Genomic DNA, 20,310 nt, shown 5'->3' with positions numbered 1-20,310 from the left:
ACAAGGCTGGGATGGGCTACAGGATAATAGGCAAGCAGCTTGGTGAGAAGGCAACAACTGTTGGCGCAATTACTAGAAAATGGAAGAAGTTCAAGATGACGGTCAGGGTGAGGGATCAGCCCAGAACTACACGGCAGGACCTGGTCAATGACCTGAAGAGAGCTGGGACCACAGTCTCAAAGAAAACCATTAGTAACACACTACGCCGTCATGGATTAAAATCCTGCAGCGCACGCAAGGTCCCCCTGCTCAAGCCAGCGCATGTCCAGGCCCGTCTGAAGTTTGCCAATGACCATCTGGATGATCCAGAGGAGGAATGGGAGAAGGTCATGTGGTCTGATGAGACAAAAATAGAGCTTTTGGTCTAAACTCCACTCGCCGTGTTTGGAGGAAGAAGAAGGATGAGTACAACCCCAAGAACACCATCCCAACCGGGGAAGCATGGAGGTGGAAACATCATTCTTTGGGGATGCTTTTCTGCAAAGGGGACAGGACGACTGCACCGTATTGAGGGGAGGATGGATGGGGCCATGTATCGCGAGATCTTGGCCAACAACCTCCTTCCCTCAGTAAGAGCATTGAAGATGGGTCGTGGCTGGGTCTTCCAGCATGACAACGACCCAAAACACACAGCCAGGGCAACTAAGGAGTGGCTCCGTAAGAAGCATCTCAAGGTCCTGGAGTGGTCTAGCCAGTCTCCAGACCTGAACCCAATAGAACATCTTTGGAGGGAGCTGAAAGTCCGTATTGCCCAGCGACAGCCCCGAAACCTGAAGGATCTGGAGGAGTGGGCCAAAATCCCTGCTGCAGTGTGTGCAAACCTGGTCAAGACCTACAGGAAACGTATGATCTCTGTAATTGCAAACAAAGGTTTCTGTACCAAATATTAAGTTCTGCTTTTCTGATGTATCAAATACTTATGTCATGCAATAAAATGCAAATTAATTACTTAAAAATCATACAATGTGATTTTCTGGATTTTTGTTTTAGATTCCGTCTCTCACAGTTGAAGTGTACCTATGATAAAAAATTACAGACCTCTACATGCTTTGTAAGTAGGAAAACCTGCAAAATCGGCAGTGTATCAAATACTTGTTCTCCCCACTGTAAGTGTTCTCAAAGAATTAGCCAATCTGACCATATTAAAATCAAACCGAGCACATTCTGTCACACCCTGGCCAATGACGAAACTCATTACTCTCACTTCATATTACCTCAGCTGGTAAGGATCAGTTACAGTTATTAAATAATCAATTACATTTTATTTTGATAAACACAGATTGTGAGATGCTAAGGGACGGGGAGAACTTCTGAACCATTTCACCCAGCCTGGAGTCATACATGGAGATACACATCTGTTTAAACTTCCTGTGAAAAGCCCGGGGGGAAAGAAGAGCGGGCACAATCTCAGAAGCTCTCTGAGGCTATAGAGGACAGGGGGACAATGGAGGGCGAAGCGGAAGTGGGGGCCCGACTGTTGATTGCGGTCAGATGCCATAAACAGGTTAACAGAGCCTGCCTTTGTCCCCGTGGGGCGAGGGAGGAAGATGAGGGAAGGGAGGTAAGAGGAGATTAAGGGCTGTGGTTCAGGTAGGATTGTTTCCCTTCTCCCTCCCAGACACAGAGTGTGACTCAGTGAGCACTTAAACTACACGCTGCGGCTCCTACATGCTGAATCAAAGAGAAAACAATTTAGGAAATACATTTTGTTCCCTCTGTTTGTATGTGTGAGTTTGAATATTTAGATATTTGCTTGTTTGGTTATGGAGGTGTGATAGAGTAAAAAGAGGGTCAGAGAAGTTTGATAATGAAGTGAAATGTTTTAAATTAGAATTTTGTTTGTCTGAGAAGGAAGTGGATATTACACTGTAGATAGCAAGTGGATGTTAAATATCTGGTTGGCTTTGTGTACCCAATTATTATTTAACTAGGCAAGTCAGTTAAGAACAAATTCTTATTTACAATGACGGCCTACACCGGCCAAATCCGTACGACGCTGTGCCAATTGTGCGCCGCCCTATGGGACTCCCAATCACGGCCGGTTGTGATACAGCCTGGAATCGAACCAGGGGGTCTGTAGTGACGCCTCAAGCACTGAGATGCAGTGACTGACTTCACAGAAAAAATATATTGAAATGTGTGTTGAAAGGGTTTTAGGCGTTTGTGATTGGTTAGAATTTCACACATCGGAAAATTAGATTACATTTGTGAACGCAGGGATGTCAAGAAATCTCAAAGGATTTATCTTCCTGAATGAACACCTCCTCAGCCTTTCTCCTCCACTGCCTTGGTCTGTTCTTCTTCCTCTTCCTACCTTCTTCCTCACCACTCTTTTTTTTCTCTCCCTCTTCCCTCTGTCCAGGTCGAGTACGGATCAACGGAAGGTGCGTTCCCGGGATGCGGCGCGCTGCAGGCGGAGTCAGGAGACTGAGCTGTTCTACGAGCTGGCCCACACCCTGCCCCTCCCCCGCAGAGTCTCCGCCGACCTGGACAAGGCCGCCATCATGAGGGTGACGCTCAGCTTCCTTCGCATGCACCACCTCCGCTCAGGTGGGCTCCCATTGGCCAGATATGTCCATGTCCTGTACTGTGAATGGTTGAGAGAGCCAGGCCTACTTTCTTTATTACTTTCCAAGTAGTAACCAACTCCCAAGATGGTGTTAGTCTAGACCAAAAAGGTTCTGATATGACATTGGATGTGTGTTTTATAATGACGTGTGTTTTATGTCATTGCAGGGGATACGAGTGAGGAGCACGTCACAGATGGGGCTGAGGACACAATGGATGCGTTCTACCCCCAGGCGTTGGCAGGCTTCATCATGGTGATGACCGAGGAGGGGGATATGATCTACCTGGGTGACAGCGTCAGCAAACACCTGGGCATCCCACAGGTATGTACAGCCACACATGTTCCTGGCAACGTCAGGGTCATGTGTTCGATTCCCACTTGGGCGATCCATATGAAAATGTATGCACTCACTGTTGTCTCTTTGGATAAAAAGCATCTGCTTAATGGCATATAGTAGTACTATAGTAGTATACAATTCCACTGCCATTTGTTTACAGTCAGTCTGTGTCCACAAAGCTCTATTGCACTATTGAGTATAGTCAGGTAGAATGAATCCGTTATAGACTTACTAGAATGTCAACTGCAGACTAGTGGATACTCCCACTTAACGAATGGCAAAGAGTAATGTTAACAAAATTCAGTTTTTACTGCATGTTTTACAAAGTTTTTATTCATGGCCTTTGATGAACAGTTTGGTTGTCCAATTGCGTAGTTCTATGTTTCATTATGGATTTAACATTTTGAAATCATGAGGCTTTTTGGATATTTACACCGATCTCAACAAACCATTTCTGTATGGTCCTCGCTTTGTGCACGGGGGGCATTGTCATGCTGAAACAGGAAAGGGCCTTCTCCAAACTGTTGCCACAAAATTGGAAGTACAGGATCGTCTAGAATGCCATTTCTATGCTGTAGCAATAAGATTTCCTTTCACTCGAACTAAGGGGCCTAGCTCAAACCATGAAAAACAGCCCCAGATCATTAATTCTCCTCCACCAAACTTTACAGTTGGCACTATGCATTCGGGCAGGTAGCGTTCTCCAGGCATCCGCCAAATCCAGATTCGTCCGTCGGACTGCCAGATGGTGAAGCGTGATTTATCACTCCAGGGAACGCGTTTTCACTGCTCGAGAGTCCAATGGCGGCGAGCTTTAAACCACTCCAGGCGACGCTTGGCATTGCGCATGGTGATCTTAGGCTTGTGTGCGGCTGCTTGGCCATGGACACCCATTTCATTAATCTCCCGACGAACAGTTCTTGTGCTGACGTTGCTTCCAGAAGCAGTTTGGAACTCGGTAGTGAGTGTTGCAACCAAGGACAGACGATTTTCACACTTTACGACCTTCAGCACTCGGTGGTCCCGTTCTGTGAGCTTGTGTGGCCTACCACTTCGCGGCTGAGCCGTTGTTGCTCCTAGACGTTTCCACGTAGGCATGTAATACAATCAACAGCCATTACAAATAATCATCCCACAATAGTGAAGTGGGAGCTAAAAGTTCATGGTCCCATAGATGACCCTGCAGAACAAATGTAACAGTCTGGTTGGATTACCAAGAAAATGCAGACATCATCATGTTTGTAGAAGTTAGCAAATACAAGCTACAAGGCACCTGGTGTAATATTCTCGGACTTAGTATTTTGAGAGAACCTGCAGTGCAGTTTTTCTTAATCTGCAATTCATGGGAAAGGGGCCTGTGTGGCATTGTGTTGACATGGTTTTATTATTTTTGTGTTGTCTAGCTGGAGTTGCTGGGCCAGAGTGTGTATGACTTTGTCCACCCATGTGACCAAGAGGAGCTACGGGATCTCCTGGCGCCTAGGCCAGGTGAGACAAACCACACTGTTGTATGTTTGTGTGTGTGTTTGTGCATACGTACGTGTGTGAGCAACTGCATGCGTGTGTGTGTGTGTGTGTGTGTGTGTGTGTCGATGCACGTGTCTGTGTTCATCATGCATGCTCACACAGGTTCCAGGCTTTAGGCCTACAGCTCTATCTTTCTCTCCAACCCAGGTGTGTCCAAGAAGAAACCAGCGCAGCAACACACAGAGATTAACATCTTCCTTAGGATGAAGACCACTCTGACTAGTAGAGGGCGCACTGTCAACATAAAGTCTGCCACCTGGAAGGTACGTTTGCCCCCCACACAGCACTAATGAGCTACCAACACCCCAAGCCCCATACACCTGCGAATGCCACACCTGCATAGGGCGTTAGGCTTGGGCTGTATACCGTTCATACCGTATACAGGGGGTATTTTGAAATATTCAATACTATCAATACCGTTGAAACTATTTGTAGCTTGTTTTTTCATAAGTGTGAATATTTGTTATTTTTAAATAAATACAATGCATTCGGAATGTATTCAGACCCCTTGATTTATTTACACATTTTGTTACATTACAGCCTTATTCTAAAATTGATTAAATTGTTTTTTTTTACCCTCATCAATCTACACACAATACCCCATAATGACAAAGCAAAAACTGGTGTATACATTTTTGCAAATTTTTTAATAATAAAAAACGGAAATATCACATTTACGTAAGTAAGTATTCAGACCTTTTACTCAGTACCTTGTTGAAGCACCTTTGGCAGCGAGTACAGCCTGAAGTCTTCTTGGGTATGACGCTACAAGCTTGGAACACCTGTATTTGGGGAGTTTCTCCCATTCTTCTCTGCAGATCCTCTCAAGCTCTGTCAGGTTGGATAGGGAGCGTCGCTGCACAGCTATTATCAGGTCTTTTCAGAGATGTTCGATTGGGTTCAAGTCTGGGCTCAAGGACATTCAGAGACTTGTCCCGAAGCCACTCCTGCGTTGTCTTGGCTGTGTGCTTAGGGTCGTTGTCCTGTTGGAAGATTAACCTTCGCCCCAGTCTGAGGTCCTGAGCAGGTTTTCATTAAAGATCTCTCTGTACTTTGCTCCGTTCAGCATTCCCTTGATCCTGACTACATTTACATTTACATTTTAGTCATTTAGCAGACGCTCTTATCCAGAGCGACTTACAGTTAATGAGTGCATACATTATTTTTTGTATTTTTCATACTGGCCCCCCGTGGGAATCAAACCCACAACCCTGGCGTTGCAAACGCCATGCTCTACCAACTGAGCTACATCCCTTGAGTCTCCCAGTCCCTGCCACTGACTAGTCTCCCAGTCCCTGCCACTGAAAAACATCCCCACAGCATGATGCTGCCACCACAATGCTTCACCGTAGGGATGGTGCCAGGTTTCCTCCAGACGTGGCGCTTGAAATTCAGGCCAAAGAGTTCAATCTTGGTTTCATCAGACCAGAGAATCTTGTTTCTCATGGTCTGAGAGTCCTTTAGGTGCCTTTTGGCAAACTCCAAGCGGGCTGTCATGTGCCTTTTACTGAAGAGTGGCTTCCGTCTGGCCACTCTACCATGAAGGCCTGATTGGTGGAGTGCTGCAGAGATGGTTGTCCTTCTGCAAGGTTCTCCCATCTCCACAGAGGAACTCTGGAGCTCTGTCAGAGTGACCATCAGGTTCTTAGTCACCTCCCTGACCAAGGCCCTTCTCCCCCGATTGCTCAGTTTGGTCGGGCGGCCAGCTCTAGGCAGAGTCTTGGTGGGTCCAAACTTCTTCCATTTAAGAATGATGGAGGTCACTGTGTTCTTGGGGACCTTCAATGCTGCAAAACATTTTTGGTACCCTTCCTCAGATCTGTGCCTCGACACAATCCTGTCTCGGAGATCTACGGACAATTCCTTCAACCTCATGGCTTGGGTTTTGCTCTGACAGGCACTGTCAACTGTGGGACCTTATATAGACAGGTGTGTGCCTTTCCAAATCATGTCCAATCAATTGAATTTACCACCAGTGGACTCCAATCAAGTAGTAGAAACATCTCAAGGATGATCAATGGAAACAGGATGCACCTGAGCTCAATTTCGAGTCTCATAGCGAAGGGTCTGAATATTTATATAAATAAGGTATTTGTTTTTAATAAATGTGCAAAATGTTATATTATTGTGTGTAGATTGATGAGGAAAAAATTAATGTAATCAATTTTAGAATAAGGCTGTGAAAAAAGTAAAGGGGTCTAAATACTTTCCGAATGCACTGTACCTGCAGTCAACTTGTGCACTAGGTTAATAGATAATCTGATCGCATTCTTCATTTCGCGCGTTTCATTATGAAGTCGTTCCCCAAAACAGCTGATTGAGCCAGTCACATGGTATGTTGGTTTACAAATAGCACACAGAGCAAATGGAAGCTTCGTGACGTGCCAATCGATCCACAGAGAGGTGATCAAGTTACACTTGAAATTCACAACTGTTTGCTAGCTATATATCTTATAACTATACATTTTACTATCTAGGATGTGCCAAATAAATTCTCTCCAGCTCAAGGCGCCAGCTATGCATTTGGTTAGCTAACTTGCTCACTAGCTAAGTTGCTAGCTTGCAAGATTTACAGCAGAGACAATCAATCTCCTCCTTGATCAAGATCCCTGCTGTTAGGCTGGACAATGGAACGGGTCAAAATTCACCCAAGGCTGAAAAACGGCCAAAGAACGTTGGTTGAGCTGGAACACTAGCGCGAGGCCATAGCAAATGAATTGAAACAGCTTGCAAGATTTACAGCACAGACAACCAATCCCCTCCTTGATCAAGATCCCTGCTGTCTAATATTTGTTTTGTGTATGCAGAAAACTGTGAGTAGCCTTAACTTTATGAGCTGGGTTGTCTGTTCTTGTGATTAGTTTATGTCCGCTTGCGCTTGTTAGCATTTAGCTTGTGTCCGCTATGGCGAGAAATAGCGCCCCCTTGTGTGCGCTAACGGTAATAATGTATACCCCTGTATGGATACTGCCCAACCCTATTAGGGCCGTCTTTCATCATTCAGTGAGATTCATATGTAGCCCAAGTTGCTGTTACCAGTGACGTTGCTAGGACATTAGACAAACATCGGAGCAATAAGATGTTTTGATTCAGAAGGCCAGGACACTTGATCCAGCTGAAAGGTTAAGTATCTCTGGTAGGACAGGCTGGCTGGCCTAGATATCAGGGGGTTGTCTGTACCCTCTCCAACCCCCATTCTAATGATGAGACTTGGGGGAGTAACCATATCTCTCTGGTTTATGAGTCTGGTTCTCTACCAACTTAATCCAGCCTGCCACCCTGCCTTACTTTCTTTCCTATTGGTGCGACTATGGCTTGCCTAAATCATTGGTAACATAGATGGTGTCCCCCTCACCTTCATTTCGCTTCGCTCATTTCTGCTTGGCTCAGTGTACAGCATCGAGAGGTAGATCCAGGGGAATACACACACACACAGCTTTATTTTAGTAAAATGTCTGGACTTTTTTGGGAGTAAAAATGTTTTACCATTAAAAATCCGATTTTTCCTAACCCCTAACATTAACCCCTAAACCTAACCTTAACCCCCAAACTCTAAACCTAACCCTTAAGCTTAAAATAGCATTTGAAAAATTCAGGGCATGAAAAAAGTCCTGACTTTTCTAAAAAGTTATTGTTTTCCTACCTTGTCAGGACATTTGGGTGAATTGTTAGGATATTAGGGTCCTGATAAGGTAGGAAAATAAGTACACACACAAATGCGCACACACACACACATGGCAGGGGTCCATCAGTGACCATGACTGTCAGAAAGCCTTGACCCAGTTATGCTCTGGACTCCAGGAGAGGTGTGTGTAAACAGCATTTGTGTTATTGGGGAGTCTATGTTCTCACTCTTGGCCATGTTACAAGGGTGCCACATCCCATTTGGATACTGCCATTCCAGTACCTCTCCATCTCTACAGTTATTTGGTCTGCGCCAGAGCTCTGGTCTAAAGTAGTGCACTATATAGGGAATAGGGTGCCATTTGGGATGGGAGCCTTACTCTTGTATAGAAGAACCCTTTTCACTTTCTTCTAACACACCATGCTTCAAGTCCCACTGTGAATGTTCCTTAACATGGTCCGTCTGCCCTGAGTTGACTCTACAACAGAGATGGGTAACTGGCGGCAGCCTGCGGCCCCCCTTTTAAAGGCCCTCGTCTCAATTTCTACACAAAATAAAGCGAGCAACTGTGGCCCCCACCCCCATCAAAGTTGCCCATCCCTGCTCTACAACATTCACATGGGTCCTGTTGCCCATGCATGTGCCCTGTAAGTATATATGGATAGCAATTGTTATCTTACTGCACTCTGTGGCCCCCAGGTGCTGCACTGTACAGGCCAGATGCGTGTGTGCTGCAGTGATGAGGATTCATCACCCCCTGCAGGCAGCTTCATGACTGTGCTGTGTGAGCCCATCCCCCACCCGTCTAGTGTGGAGTTCCCCCTGGACCGGAGCACCTTCCTCACCCGACACAGCATGGACCTGCGCTTCACACACTGCGAGGGCAGGTGAGGCTGAGCACACACACACACACATGGGGTGTATTATTTTATGCCGGTTCTGTTGCAAAATGTTTCTTCAACGTGATGTAAAAGCTGTTGGGTTCTTAAACGGAAGTTGTAGTTTATTTAAATGTTATGGCTTTAAATGATCAATTCTTCCATGCTCTAAAGCAGGGTTTCCCAAACTCGGTCCTGCCGATAAATAAAATTGCCGCCGGCCAATTGTTCGGGAGAAGAAGAAGAAATCCCATTGCGAAATAATGCTTTTTTGCCTATTAATTGATGGAAATACCAGTCCATGGAAATACATTTGACTGGTCATGCTTATCGGTCTATAGGTTAATTTGCATAATTTAGTGGAATTGAATTGACTCTGGGGCCTTTCAAAACAGGTGTATATATACTGAGATCATGTGACAGATCATGTGACACTTAGATTGCACACAGGTGGACTTTATTTAACTAATTCGGTGACTTCTGAAGGGTAATTGGTTGCACCAGATCTTATTTAGGGGCTTCATAGGAAAGGGGGTGAATACATACAGTGGGGAGAACAACTATTTGATACACTGCCGATTTTGCAGGTTTTCCTACTTACAAAGCATATATAGGTCTGTACTTTTTATCATAGGTACACTTCAACTGTGAGAGACGGAATCTAAAACAAAAATCCAGAAAATCACATTGTATGATTTCTAAGTAATTAATGTGCATTTTATTGCATGACATAAGTATTTGATACATCAGAAAAGCAGAACTTAATATTTGGTACAGAAACCTTTGTTTGCAATTACAGAGATCATACGTTTCCTGTAGGTCTTGACCAGGTTTGCACACACTGCAGCAGGGATTTTGGCCCACTCCTCCATACGGTTTGCACACACTGCAGCAGGGATTTTGGCCCACTCCTCCATACAGACCTTCTCCAGATCCTTCAGGTTTCAGGGCTGTCGCTGGGCAATACGGACTTTCAGCTCCCTCCAAAGATTTTCTATTGGGTTCAGGTCTGGAGACTGACTAGGCCACTCCAGGACCTTGAGATGCTTCTTACGGAGCCACTCCTTAGTTGCCCTGGCTGTGTGTTTCGGGTCGTTGTCATGCTGGAAGACCCAGCCACGACCCATCTTCAATGCTCTTACTGAGGGAAGGAGGTTGTTGGCCAAGATCTCGCGATACATGGCCCCATCCATCCTCCCCTCAATACGGTGCAGTCATCCTGTCCCCTTTGCAGAAAAGCATCCCCAAAGAATGATGTTTCCGCCTCCATGCTTCACGGTTGGGATGGTGTTCTTGGGGTTGTACTCATCCTTCTTCTTCCTCCAAACACGGCGAGTGGAGTTTAGACCAAAAAGCTCTATTTTTGTCTCATCAGACCACATGACCTTCTCCCATTCCTCCTCTGGATCATCCAGATGGTCATTGGCAAACTTCAGACGGGCCTGGACATGCGCTGGCTTGAGCAGGGGGACCTTGCGTGCGCTGCAGGATTTTAATCCATGACTGCGTAGTGTGTTACTAATGGTTTTCTTTGAGACTGTGGTCCCAGCTCTCTTCAGGTCATTGACCAGGTCCTGCCATGTAGTTCTGGGCTGATCCCTCACCTTCCTCATGATCATTGATGCCCCACGAGGTGAGATCTTGCATGGAGCCCCAGACCGAGGGTGATTGACCGTCATCTTGAACTTCTTCCATTTTCTAGTAATTGCGCCAACAGTTGTTGCCTTCTCACCAAGCTGCTTGCCTATTGTCCTGTAGCCCATCCCAGCCTTGTGCAGGTCTACAATTTTATCCCTGATGTCCTTACACAGCTCTCTGGTCTTGGCCATTGTGGAGAGGTTGGAGTCTGTTTGATTGAGTGTGTGGACAGGTGTCTTTTACACAGGTAATGAGTTCAAACAGGTGCAGTTAATACAGGTAATGAGTGGAGAACAGGAGGGCTTCTTAAAGAAAAACTAACAGGTCTGTGAGAGCCGGAATTCTTACTGGTTGGTAGGTGATCAAATACTTATGTCATGCAATAAAATGCAAATTAATTACTTAAAAATCATACAATGTGATTTTCTGGATTTTTGTTTTAGATTCCTTCTCTCACAGTTGAAGTGTACCTATGATTAAAAAGTACAGACCTCTACATGCTTTGTAAGTAGGAAAACCTGCAAAATCGGCAGTGTATCAAATACTTGTTCTCCCCACTGTATGCACGCACCACTTTTCCGTAAATAATTTTTTTGCATTTTTTGAAACAAGTTATTTTTTGCATTTCACTTCACCAATTTGGACTATTTTGTGTATGTCCATTACATGAAATCCACATAAAAAATTAATTTAAATTACAGGTTGTAATGCAACAAAATAGGAAAGACGCCAAGGGGGATGAATACTTTTGCAAGGCATTGTAGCCTAAACTTTTCTACTATAGTAGATTAACATAGGCTAGGGATTTTGCTGTTCGTTACTCGTCTTGTTGACTGAGGAAAAGTAAATGTGGACAGTTATTCTAACATGTTGGAAGACCCATGGGGCGGCGCACAATTGGCCCAGCGTCGTCCAGGGTAGGGGAGGGAATGGCCGGCAGGGATGTAGCTTAGTTGGTAGAGCATGGTGTTTGCAACGCCAGGGTTGTGGGTTCGATTCCCACGGGGGGGGGCAGTATGAAAAATATAAAAATAATGTATGCACTCACTAACTGTAAGTCGCTCTGGATAAGAGCGTCTGCTAAATGACTAAAAATGTAAATGTTCAGAATTCAGTAAGAAGGACTGCACATCGTTGCATCCTCAACTTGCATGTTCTGTTAATATGAATTACCATATTCTAAAGGTGGTTTCTGTCATTCTGAGCACCGTGGGTGGACGCCCTAATCAGGTTACGCACCCAATGCATATGGGTCCGGTACATTTCTCAAATGTCTGGTAAATTAAAATGTTGCCGTTCAAATGTCCGGCGCCACATTTTCCTAACAGAAACCCTGATCACCCACACACACACACACACACACACACACACACACACACACACACACACACACACACACACACACACACACACACACTCTCTGTAAAGGGGTTTGTCAAGTGAATAAAAGCAGGGGTTGGAACCGGTTCAGGGAACAGCACTGAAAACCGGAAAAGAGTAACATTTTTCGAGGAACTGAAACAGAACCGTGATCTATTTCTAGTGATCCGGAACAGAACCGTTATTTTCAAATCTTGAGAACTGGTTAATAATGTTATTTTTTGTTTAAAAAATATGCATAATATCTAGTATATAATTCTGTAATTCAGTGAAGTTCTGATGCTAGTAATAGTCTAAACACATTCCAAGTCATGCCATGATGTTCAGGACTTCAAGCCCCCTACAAGTTCACCCCTTTCTCGCTCTCTCCCCACTCATGAAATTTCAGTCGTATCTCGCACCTGCATTTATATGACCAATCAAACATGTAAACAACTAGCTCACCCATTCCGTAGCAAGCTTCTCTATCCGCGCTAATTGGTGGAGTAAATTAATGAGATAAATGTAAAAACGATGTTGATTTCACGATTACATTTCTTACGAAATAAACTGTAACTTTTTTGGGGGGTTGACCCGGTTCAGAACTTTATTATACTGGTCAGAACACTGGAACGGAGCAAAACAAATAGGAGATCTGTTCAGAACAGAATGATTGGAAAATTATTTTGGTTGCAATCCCTGAAATAAAAGAGAAGAGCAGTTGCGGATATAGTCAATTATAAATAAATTAGGTTTAATACAAGTTGCAACAGGGAGACAACCTCCAGTAGAGAAAAAGTCTGCCTGGCCTCCTCGGAGAAGGCCCTTATATCCCCTATCAGCAGATAAATGTTAATAATAATAATAATAATAATAATAATACATGTTCTGTCAACAAGGTCACTGAATCTCCTCAGACTGCAACTAAGGCCACTGTCTGCACAGATTACAAGAAAGTATACCATCAGCACTTAAACAGGTCAAAGGTCTGTTTAAGAAGTAAAAGGATATCAGTAGTCAGTTACAACAAATAATTATAGACTAACAGAAGAAAACTACTTAACCAAACATGTTATTAACATGGGGATACATGGTTAATTCCAGTTTCACCTCCCAGGGGTATGCCTCCCTCCGCGGTTTTCCGCTTATACAACAATATTTATAACATATCATTAACAAATCAAATACAGGAAATCATTAATGAAATCATGTCCCACTACACACAAACAAACAAACAGACAGCTGGAGATGGCCATCCCCATACCTTGGGACTGTTTATAACCATTGTTTGTTGTCCACTCTCAGCAGAGCTCATAGAATTACAATAACTCATAACTAATTTACTCCAGCAGATTAAGATACCATTTTATACCATTCCGTCTTGCAAAACTACCATACTGCATCATCTCTGGTTGTTGACTCCAAGCTGACCTCTCACCCCTGACCTCTCCTTCTGTCTCCACTGTGTTGCCAGGGTGGCAGAGCTAGTGGGATACGAGCCAGAAGATCTGATTGGCAAATCTGCCTACGGATTCCATCATGCCCTGGACTCGGATCATGTGACCAAGAGCCTGCACATCCGTGAGTGTCTGAGAGCAGGGTGTGTGTGGATTGTAGGTGGAAGGGCCCATGCAAAAACATAGTTTTCACTGAACTAGGCTGCAGTCCAAAGTAGACAGCCCTCGGCCCTAAACCCTCAGCACTTGAAAGACATTTTACATCGTCACATCCGAGTGTACCTTAAATGTCCCTTGCCCAAGCGAGGGAGAGTGATGATCGGAGAGGCAATGTCCTTGGTGGAAATCTTGAACTTGAGTTTAAAAACAAGCTATTAATGTACCTAGCAAGCTAACGTAGCAAGCTAGCTAGCACTCCTGTCAGGTAGCTAGCTAGCTACAGCTGGCTAGCTAGTTTTATAGTTTGGTCATTTATCCCAATACATTTCAGAATTCCCCAAAATATGTTTATGAAGCTAGCTACGTTTTATAGGGTACTCATTATGAGACTAAGCCAATTTACCAACGCTGAAATCAGTGTCATCTACAGCACCAGTCAAAAGTTTGGACACCTACTCATTCAAGGGTTTTTCTTTATTTTTACTATTTTCTACATTGTAGGATAATAGTGAAGACATCAAAACTATGAAATAACACACACGGAATCATGTAGTAACCGAAAAAGTTTTAAACAAATCAAAATATATTTTATATTTGAGATTCTTCAAATAGCCACCCTTTGCCTTGATGACAGCTTTGCACACGCTTGGCATTCTCTCAACCATCTTAACCTGGAATGCTTTTCCAACAGTCTTGAAGGAGTTCCCACATATGCTGAGCACTTGTTGGCTGCTTTTCCTTCACTCTGCGGTCCAACTCATCCTAAACCATCTCAATTGGGTTGAGGTAGGGGAATGTGGAGGCCAGGTCATCTGATGCAGCACTCCATCACTCTCCTTCTTGGTAAAATAGCCCTTACACAGCCTGGAGGTGTGTTGGGTCATTGTCCTGTTGAAAAACAAATGATAGTCCCACTAAGCCCAAACCAGATGGGATGGCGTATAGCTGCAGAATGCTGTGGTAGCCATGCTGGTTAAGTGTGCCTTGAATTCTAAATAAACCACAGACCGTGTCACCAGCAAAGCACCCCCACACCATAACACCTCCTCATCCATGCTTTACGATGGGAACTACACATGCAGAGATCATCCGTTCACCCACACCGCGTCTCACAAAGACACAGCGGTTGGAACCAAAAATCTACAATTTGGACTCCAGACCAAAGGACACATTTCCACTGGTCTAATGTCCATTGCTCGTGTTTCTTGGCCCAAGCAGGTCTCTTCTTATTATTGGTGTCCTTTTGATTTCTTTGCAACAATTTGACCATGAAGGCCTGATTCACACAGTCCCCTCCGAACAGTTGATGTTGAGGTGTCTGTGACTTGAACTCTGTGAAGCATTTATTTGGGCTGCAATTTCTAAGGCTGGTAACTGTAATGAACTTATCCTCTGCAGCAGAGGTAACTCTGGGTCATCCATTCCTGTGGCGGTCCTAATGAGAGCCTGTTTCATCATAGCGCTTGATGGTTTTTGCGACTGTACTTGAAGAAACGTTCAAAGTTCTTGCATTTTTCCTTATTGTCTTAAAGTAATGATGGACTGTCGTTTCTCTTTGCTTATTTGAGCTGTTCTTGCCATAATATGGAATTGTTCTTTTACCAAATAGGGCTATCTTCTGTACAGTGGCTTGCGAAAGTATTCACCTACCTTGGCATTTTTCCTATTTTGTTGCCCTACAACCTGGAATTAAAATGGATTTTGGGGGGTTTTGTATCATTTGATTTACACAACATGCCTACCACTTTGAAGATGCAAAATATTTTTTGGGGTGAAACAAACAAGAAATAAGACAAAAAAAACGAACTTGAGCATGCATAAATATTCACCCCTCCCCCCAAAGTCAATACTTTGTAGAGACACCTTTTGTAGCAATTACAGCTGCAATTCTCTTGGGGTATGTCTCTATAAGCTTGGCACATCTAGCCACTGGGATTTTTGCCCATTCTTCAAGGCAAAACTGCTCCAGCTCCTTCAAGTTGGATGGGTTCCGCTGGTGTACAGCAATCTTTAAGCCATACCACAGATTCTCAATTGGATTGAGGTCTGGGCTTTGACTAGGCCATTCCACGACATTTAAATGTTTCCCCTTAAACCACTCAAGTGTTGCTTTAGCAGTATGCTTAGGGTCATTGTCCTGCTGGAAGGTGAACCGCCGTCCCAGTCTCAAATCTCTGGAAGACTGAAAATAGGTTTCCCTCAAGAATTTCGCTATATTTAGTGCCATCCATCATTCCTTCAATTCTGACCAGTTTCCCAGTCCCTGCCGATGAAAAACATCAAATCACATTTTATTTGTCACATACACGTGTTTAGCAGATGTTATAGCAGGTGTAGCGAAATGCTTGTGCTTCTAGCTCCGACAGTGCAGTAATTTCTAACAATTTCACAACATATACCCAATACACACAAAACTAGTAAGGAATGGGATTTAAGAATATATAGATATATGGACAAGCAATGACAGAGCGGCATGGACTAAGATACAGAATAATATTATAGAATAGAATGCAGTATATACATATGAGATGAGTAGTGCAAATATGTAAACATTATTAAAGTGACTAGTGTTCCATTTCTTAAAGTGGCCGGTGATTTCAATAGGCAGCAGCAGCCTCTAATGTGCTAGTGATGGCTATTTAACAGTCGTCTGGCATTGAGATGGAAGCTGTTTTTCATTCTCTCGGTCCCAGCTTTGATGCACCTGTACTGACCTTGCCTTCTGGATGATAGCGGGGTGAACAGGCAGTGGCTCGGGTGGTTGATGTCCTTGATGATGTTTTTGGCCTTCCTGTGACATCGGATGCTGTATGTGTCTTGGAGGGCGGGTAGTTTGCCCCCTGTAATGAGTTCGGCAGACCGCACCACCCTCTGGAGAGCCCTGTGGTTGTGAGCGGTGCAGTTGCTGTACCAGGCGGTGATACAGCCCGACAGGATGCTCTCAATTGTGCATCTGTAAAAGTTTGTGAGGGTTTTAGGTGATAAGCCACATTTCTTCAGCCTCCTGAGGTTGAAGAGGCTCTGTTGCGCCTTCTTCACCACACTGTCTGTGTGGGTGGACCATTTCTGTTTGTCGGTGATGTGTACGCCAAGGAACTTGAAGCTTCTCACCTTCTCCACTGCGGTCCCATCGATGTGTATTGGGGGGTGCACCCTCTGCTGTTTCCTGAAGTCCACGATCATCTCCTTTGTTTTGTTGATGTTGAGTGAGAGGTTATTTTCCTGGCACCACACTCCCAGAGCCCTCACCTCCTCCCTGTAGGCGGTCTCGTCATTGTTGGTAATCAAGCTTACTACTGTTGTGTCGTCTGCAAACTTGATGATTGAGTTGGAGGCGTGCTTGGCCACGCAGTCATGGGTGAACAGGGAGTACAGGAGGGGGCTGAGCACCCACCCTTGTGGGGCCCCAGTGTTGAGGATCAGCGAAGTGGAGATGTTGTTTCCTACCTTCACCACCTGGGGGCGGCCCATCAGGAAGTCCAGGACCCAGTTGCACAGGGCGGGGTTCAGACCCAGGGCCTCGAGCTTAATGATGAGCTTGGAGGGTACTATGGTGTTGAATGCTGAGCTATAGTCAATGAACAGCATTCTTACATAGGTATTCCTCTTGTCCAGATGGGATAGGGCACTGTGCAGTGTGATGGCAATTGCATCGTCTGTGGATCTATTGGGGCGGTAAGCAAATTGAAGTGGGTCTAGGGTGACAGGTAAGGTAGAGGTGATATGATCCTTGACTAGTCTCTCAAAGCACTTCATGATGACAGAGGTGAGTGCTACAGGGCGATACTCATTTAGTTCAGTTACCTTTGCTTTCTTGGGTACAGGAACTATGGTGGCCATCTTGAAGCATGTGGGAACAGTAGACTGGGAAAGTGAGAGATTGAATATGTCTATGAACACACCAGCCAGCTGGTCTGTGCATGCTCTGAGGACGCGGCTAGGGATGCCTTCTGTGCCGGCAGCCTTGTGGGGGTTAACATGCTTAAATGTCTTAATCACGTCGGCCATGGAGAAGGAGAGGCCACAGTCCTTGGTAGTGGGCCTCGTCAGTGGCACTGTGTTATCCTCAAAGCGGGCAAAGAAGGTGTTTAGCTTGTCTGGAAGCGAGACGTCGGTGTCGGCGACGTGGCTGGTTTTCTTTTTGTAGTCCGTGATTGTCTGTAGACCCTGCCACATACGTCTCGTGTCTGAGCCGTTGAATTGCGACTCCACTTTGTCTCTATACTGATGTTTTGCCAGTTTAATTGCCTTGCGGAGTGAGTAGCTACACTGTTTGTATTCTGCCATATTCCAAGTCACCTTGCCATGGTTGAATACGGTGGTTCGCGCTTTCAGATTTGCGCGAATGCTGCCGTCTATCCACGGTTTCTGGTTAGGGTAGGTTTTAATAGTCACAGTGGGCAGAATATGCATGATGCTGCCACCACCATGCTTCACTGTTGGGATAGTGTTCTTGGGGTGATGAGAGGTGTTGGGTTTGCGCCAGACATAGTGTTTTCCTTGATGGCCAGAAAGCTCAATTTTAGTCTCATCTGACCAGAGTACCTTCTTCCATATGTTTGGGGAGTCTCCCACATGCCTTTTGGTGAACACCAAACGTATTTGCTTTTTTTTTTTCTTTAAGCAATGGCTTTTGTCTGGCCACTCTTCGATAAAGCCCAGCTCTGGAGTGTACGGCGTAAAGTGGTCCTATGGACAGATACTCCAATCTCCGCTGTGGAGCTTTGCAGCTCCTTCAGGGTTATCTTTGGTATCTTTGTTGCCTCTCTGATTAATGCCCTCCTTGCCTGGTCCGTGAGTTTTTGTGGGTGGCCCACTCTTGGCAGGTTTGTTGTGGTGCCATATTCTTTCCATTTTTAATAATGGATTTAATGGTGCTCCGTGGGATGTTCAAAGTGTCTTATATTTTTTTATAACCCAACCTTGATCTGTACTTCTCCACAACTTTGTTCCTGACCTGTTTGGAGAGCTCCTTGGTCTTCATGGTGCCGTTTGCTTAGTGGTGCCCCTTGCTTAGTGGTGTTGCAGACTCTGGGGCCTTTCAAAACAGGTGTATATGTGTGTATATGTATATGTGTATATATATATATATATATATATATATATATATATATATATATATATATATATACTGAGATCATGTGACACTTAGATTGCACACAGGTGGACTTTATTTAACTAATTATGTGTCTTCTGAAGGTAATTGCTTGCACCAGATCTTATTTAAGGGCTTCATAGCAAAGGGGGTGAATACCACTTTTCCGTGATTAATATTTTAGACTTTTTTTAAACAAGTTATTTTTTTCATTTCACTTCACCAATTTGGACTATTTTGTGTATGTCCATTACATGAAATCCAAATTAAAATCAATTAAAATTACAGGTTGTAATGCAACAAAATAGGAAAAACGCCAAGGTGGATGAATACTTTTGCAAGGTACTGTATACCCCCCTACCTTGTCACAACACAACTGATTGGCTAAAACGCATTTAGAAGGAAAGAAATTCCACAAATTAACTTTTAAGAAGGCACACCTGTTAATTGAAATGCATTCCAGGTGACTACCTCATGAAGCTGGTTGAGAGAATGCCAAGAGTGTGCAAAGCTGTCATCAAGGCAAAGGGTGGCTATTTGAAGAATTTGTTTAACATATGTGTTATTTCATAGTTTTAATGTCTTCACTTTTATTCTACAATGTAGAAAATAGTAAAAATAAAGAAAAACCCTTGAATGAGTAGGTGTGTCCAAACTTTTGACTGGTAGTGTGTATATATATTTTTTAACAAGCTAGCTTCATAATTTTGTCTGACATGCCGAAAATGCAGCAGTGTTGATTAAATTTTACACTTCGCGGCCACCGGAGTATGACACTTGACTACAAGTTTGCATTGTGGGTCATATCAACCCCACAAGTGATCAAAGTTATTCACTTGCTCCCTTTAGCTAAATCAAGGGCCGAGGGGGCAACATTATGCCTTGATCACACCGATAGTGTTATTGCGCAAAATAGTACTCTGCATTATCTGGATATGTGTGCAACAAAAGTTCAACATTCACCTTCTGCTACCATTTCTGTCAAGCCGTCTACGCATACAGTTCGACGCATACGTTCGATAAATCCAACGTATGCACCACACAGAACACACTGCAACTTCTTCTGCAACGCAATGCTGCAAGGCAAACGCAGCATTCCATTGGAAATGAATGTACTTCTGGTGTACCAAAATGCAATGACGCTGGCAATCAAACAACATCCGGTTTCGACAGGGATTCCAAGGGAAAGTGGCTAGCGCAAGGGCTGAGGGGTAAAAATAACGTACCGTGAGAGTCAGTGTAACATGTTATGCCAGTGAGTTATACATAAGTAACATGACACTGTGTGAGTACTGGGGACGACGTGTTGTTGTGACAGCTGTTGTCGGGCAGACTTGATATGCTACTGCTCAGCCTTTCCACCTGGGTGTCTGTGGGAAGCAGACTGATCAGTGTGGACAGAGCCATGGACAAAGACATCAGAGCTACTGCTAGGCTCTGCTCGAATACATAGGGTGTTTCTCAATATGCATACTACCGTGCTCCACACTCATGCTCCGAGTGCATTTTCCGAGGACGTTTTCTTGAGTATGTTCTTGGGAGGACGAGAGTGTGGAGAATGCATAAAACATTACATTTGAGAAGCACTCCCCCTACTGTATTACCTCACGCTGCACCTCCCATTCACTGAACTTTCTTCCAGCCAGGACAAAGGCAACAAAAGAGA

At 44.4% G+C, this 20,310-nt stretch overlaps 1 protein-coding gene across 1 annotated transcript in view; it reads left to right on the top strand.

The window, feature by feature from the left end:
- Window positions 1–20,310, top strand: part of LOC121564213 (hypoxia-inducible factor 1-alpha) — a 38,935-nt gene that overhangs the window by 9,054 nt on the left and 9,571 nt on the right. The window contains exons 2-7 of the mRNA XM_041875676.2: window positions 2,363–2,550; window positions 2,737–2,891; window positions 4,310–4,394; window positions 4,581–4,696; window positions 8,758–8,945; window positions 13,408–13,514. Coding sequence (XP_041731610.1) covers window positions 2,363–2,550; window positions 2,737–2,891; window positions 4,310–4,394; window positions 4,581–4,696; window positions 8,758–8,945; window positions 13,408–13,514 — 839 coding nt within the window. The remainder of the gene's footprint in view (window positions 1–2,362; window positions 2,551–2,736; window positions 2,892–4,309; window positions 4,395–4,580; window positions 4,697–8,757; window positions 8,946–13,407; window positions 13,515–20,310) is intronic.

Source organism: Coregonus clupeaformis, chromosome 5 (assembly GCF_020615455.1).
Source record: "Coregonus clupeaformis isolate EN_2021a chromosome 5, ASM2061545v1, whole genome shotgun sequence".
Taxonomy (NCBI): domain Eukaryota; kingdom Metazoa; phylum Chordata; class Actinopteri; order Salmoniformes; family Salmonidae; genus Coregonus; species Coregonus clupeaformis.
This window is presented reverse-complemented; position numbering and strand designations above follow the sequence as displayed.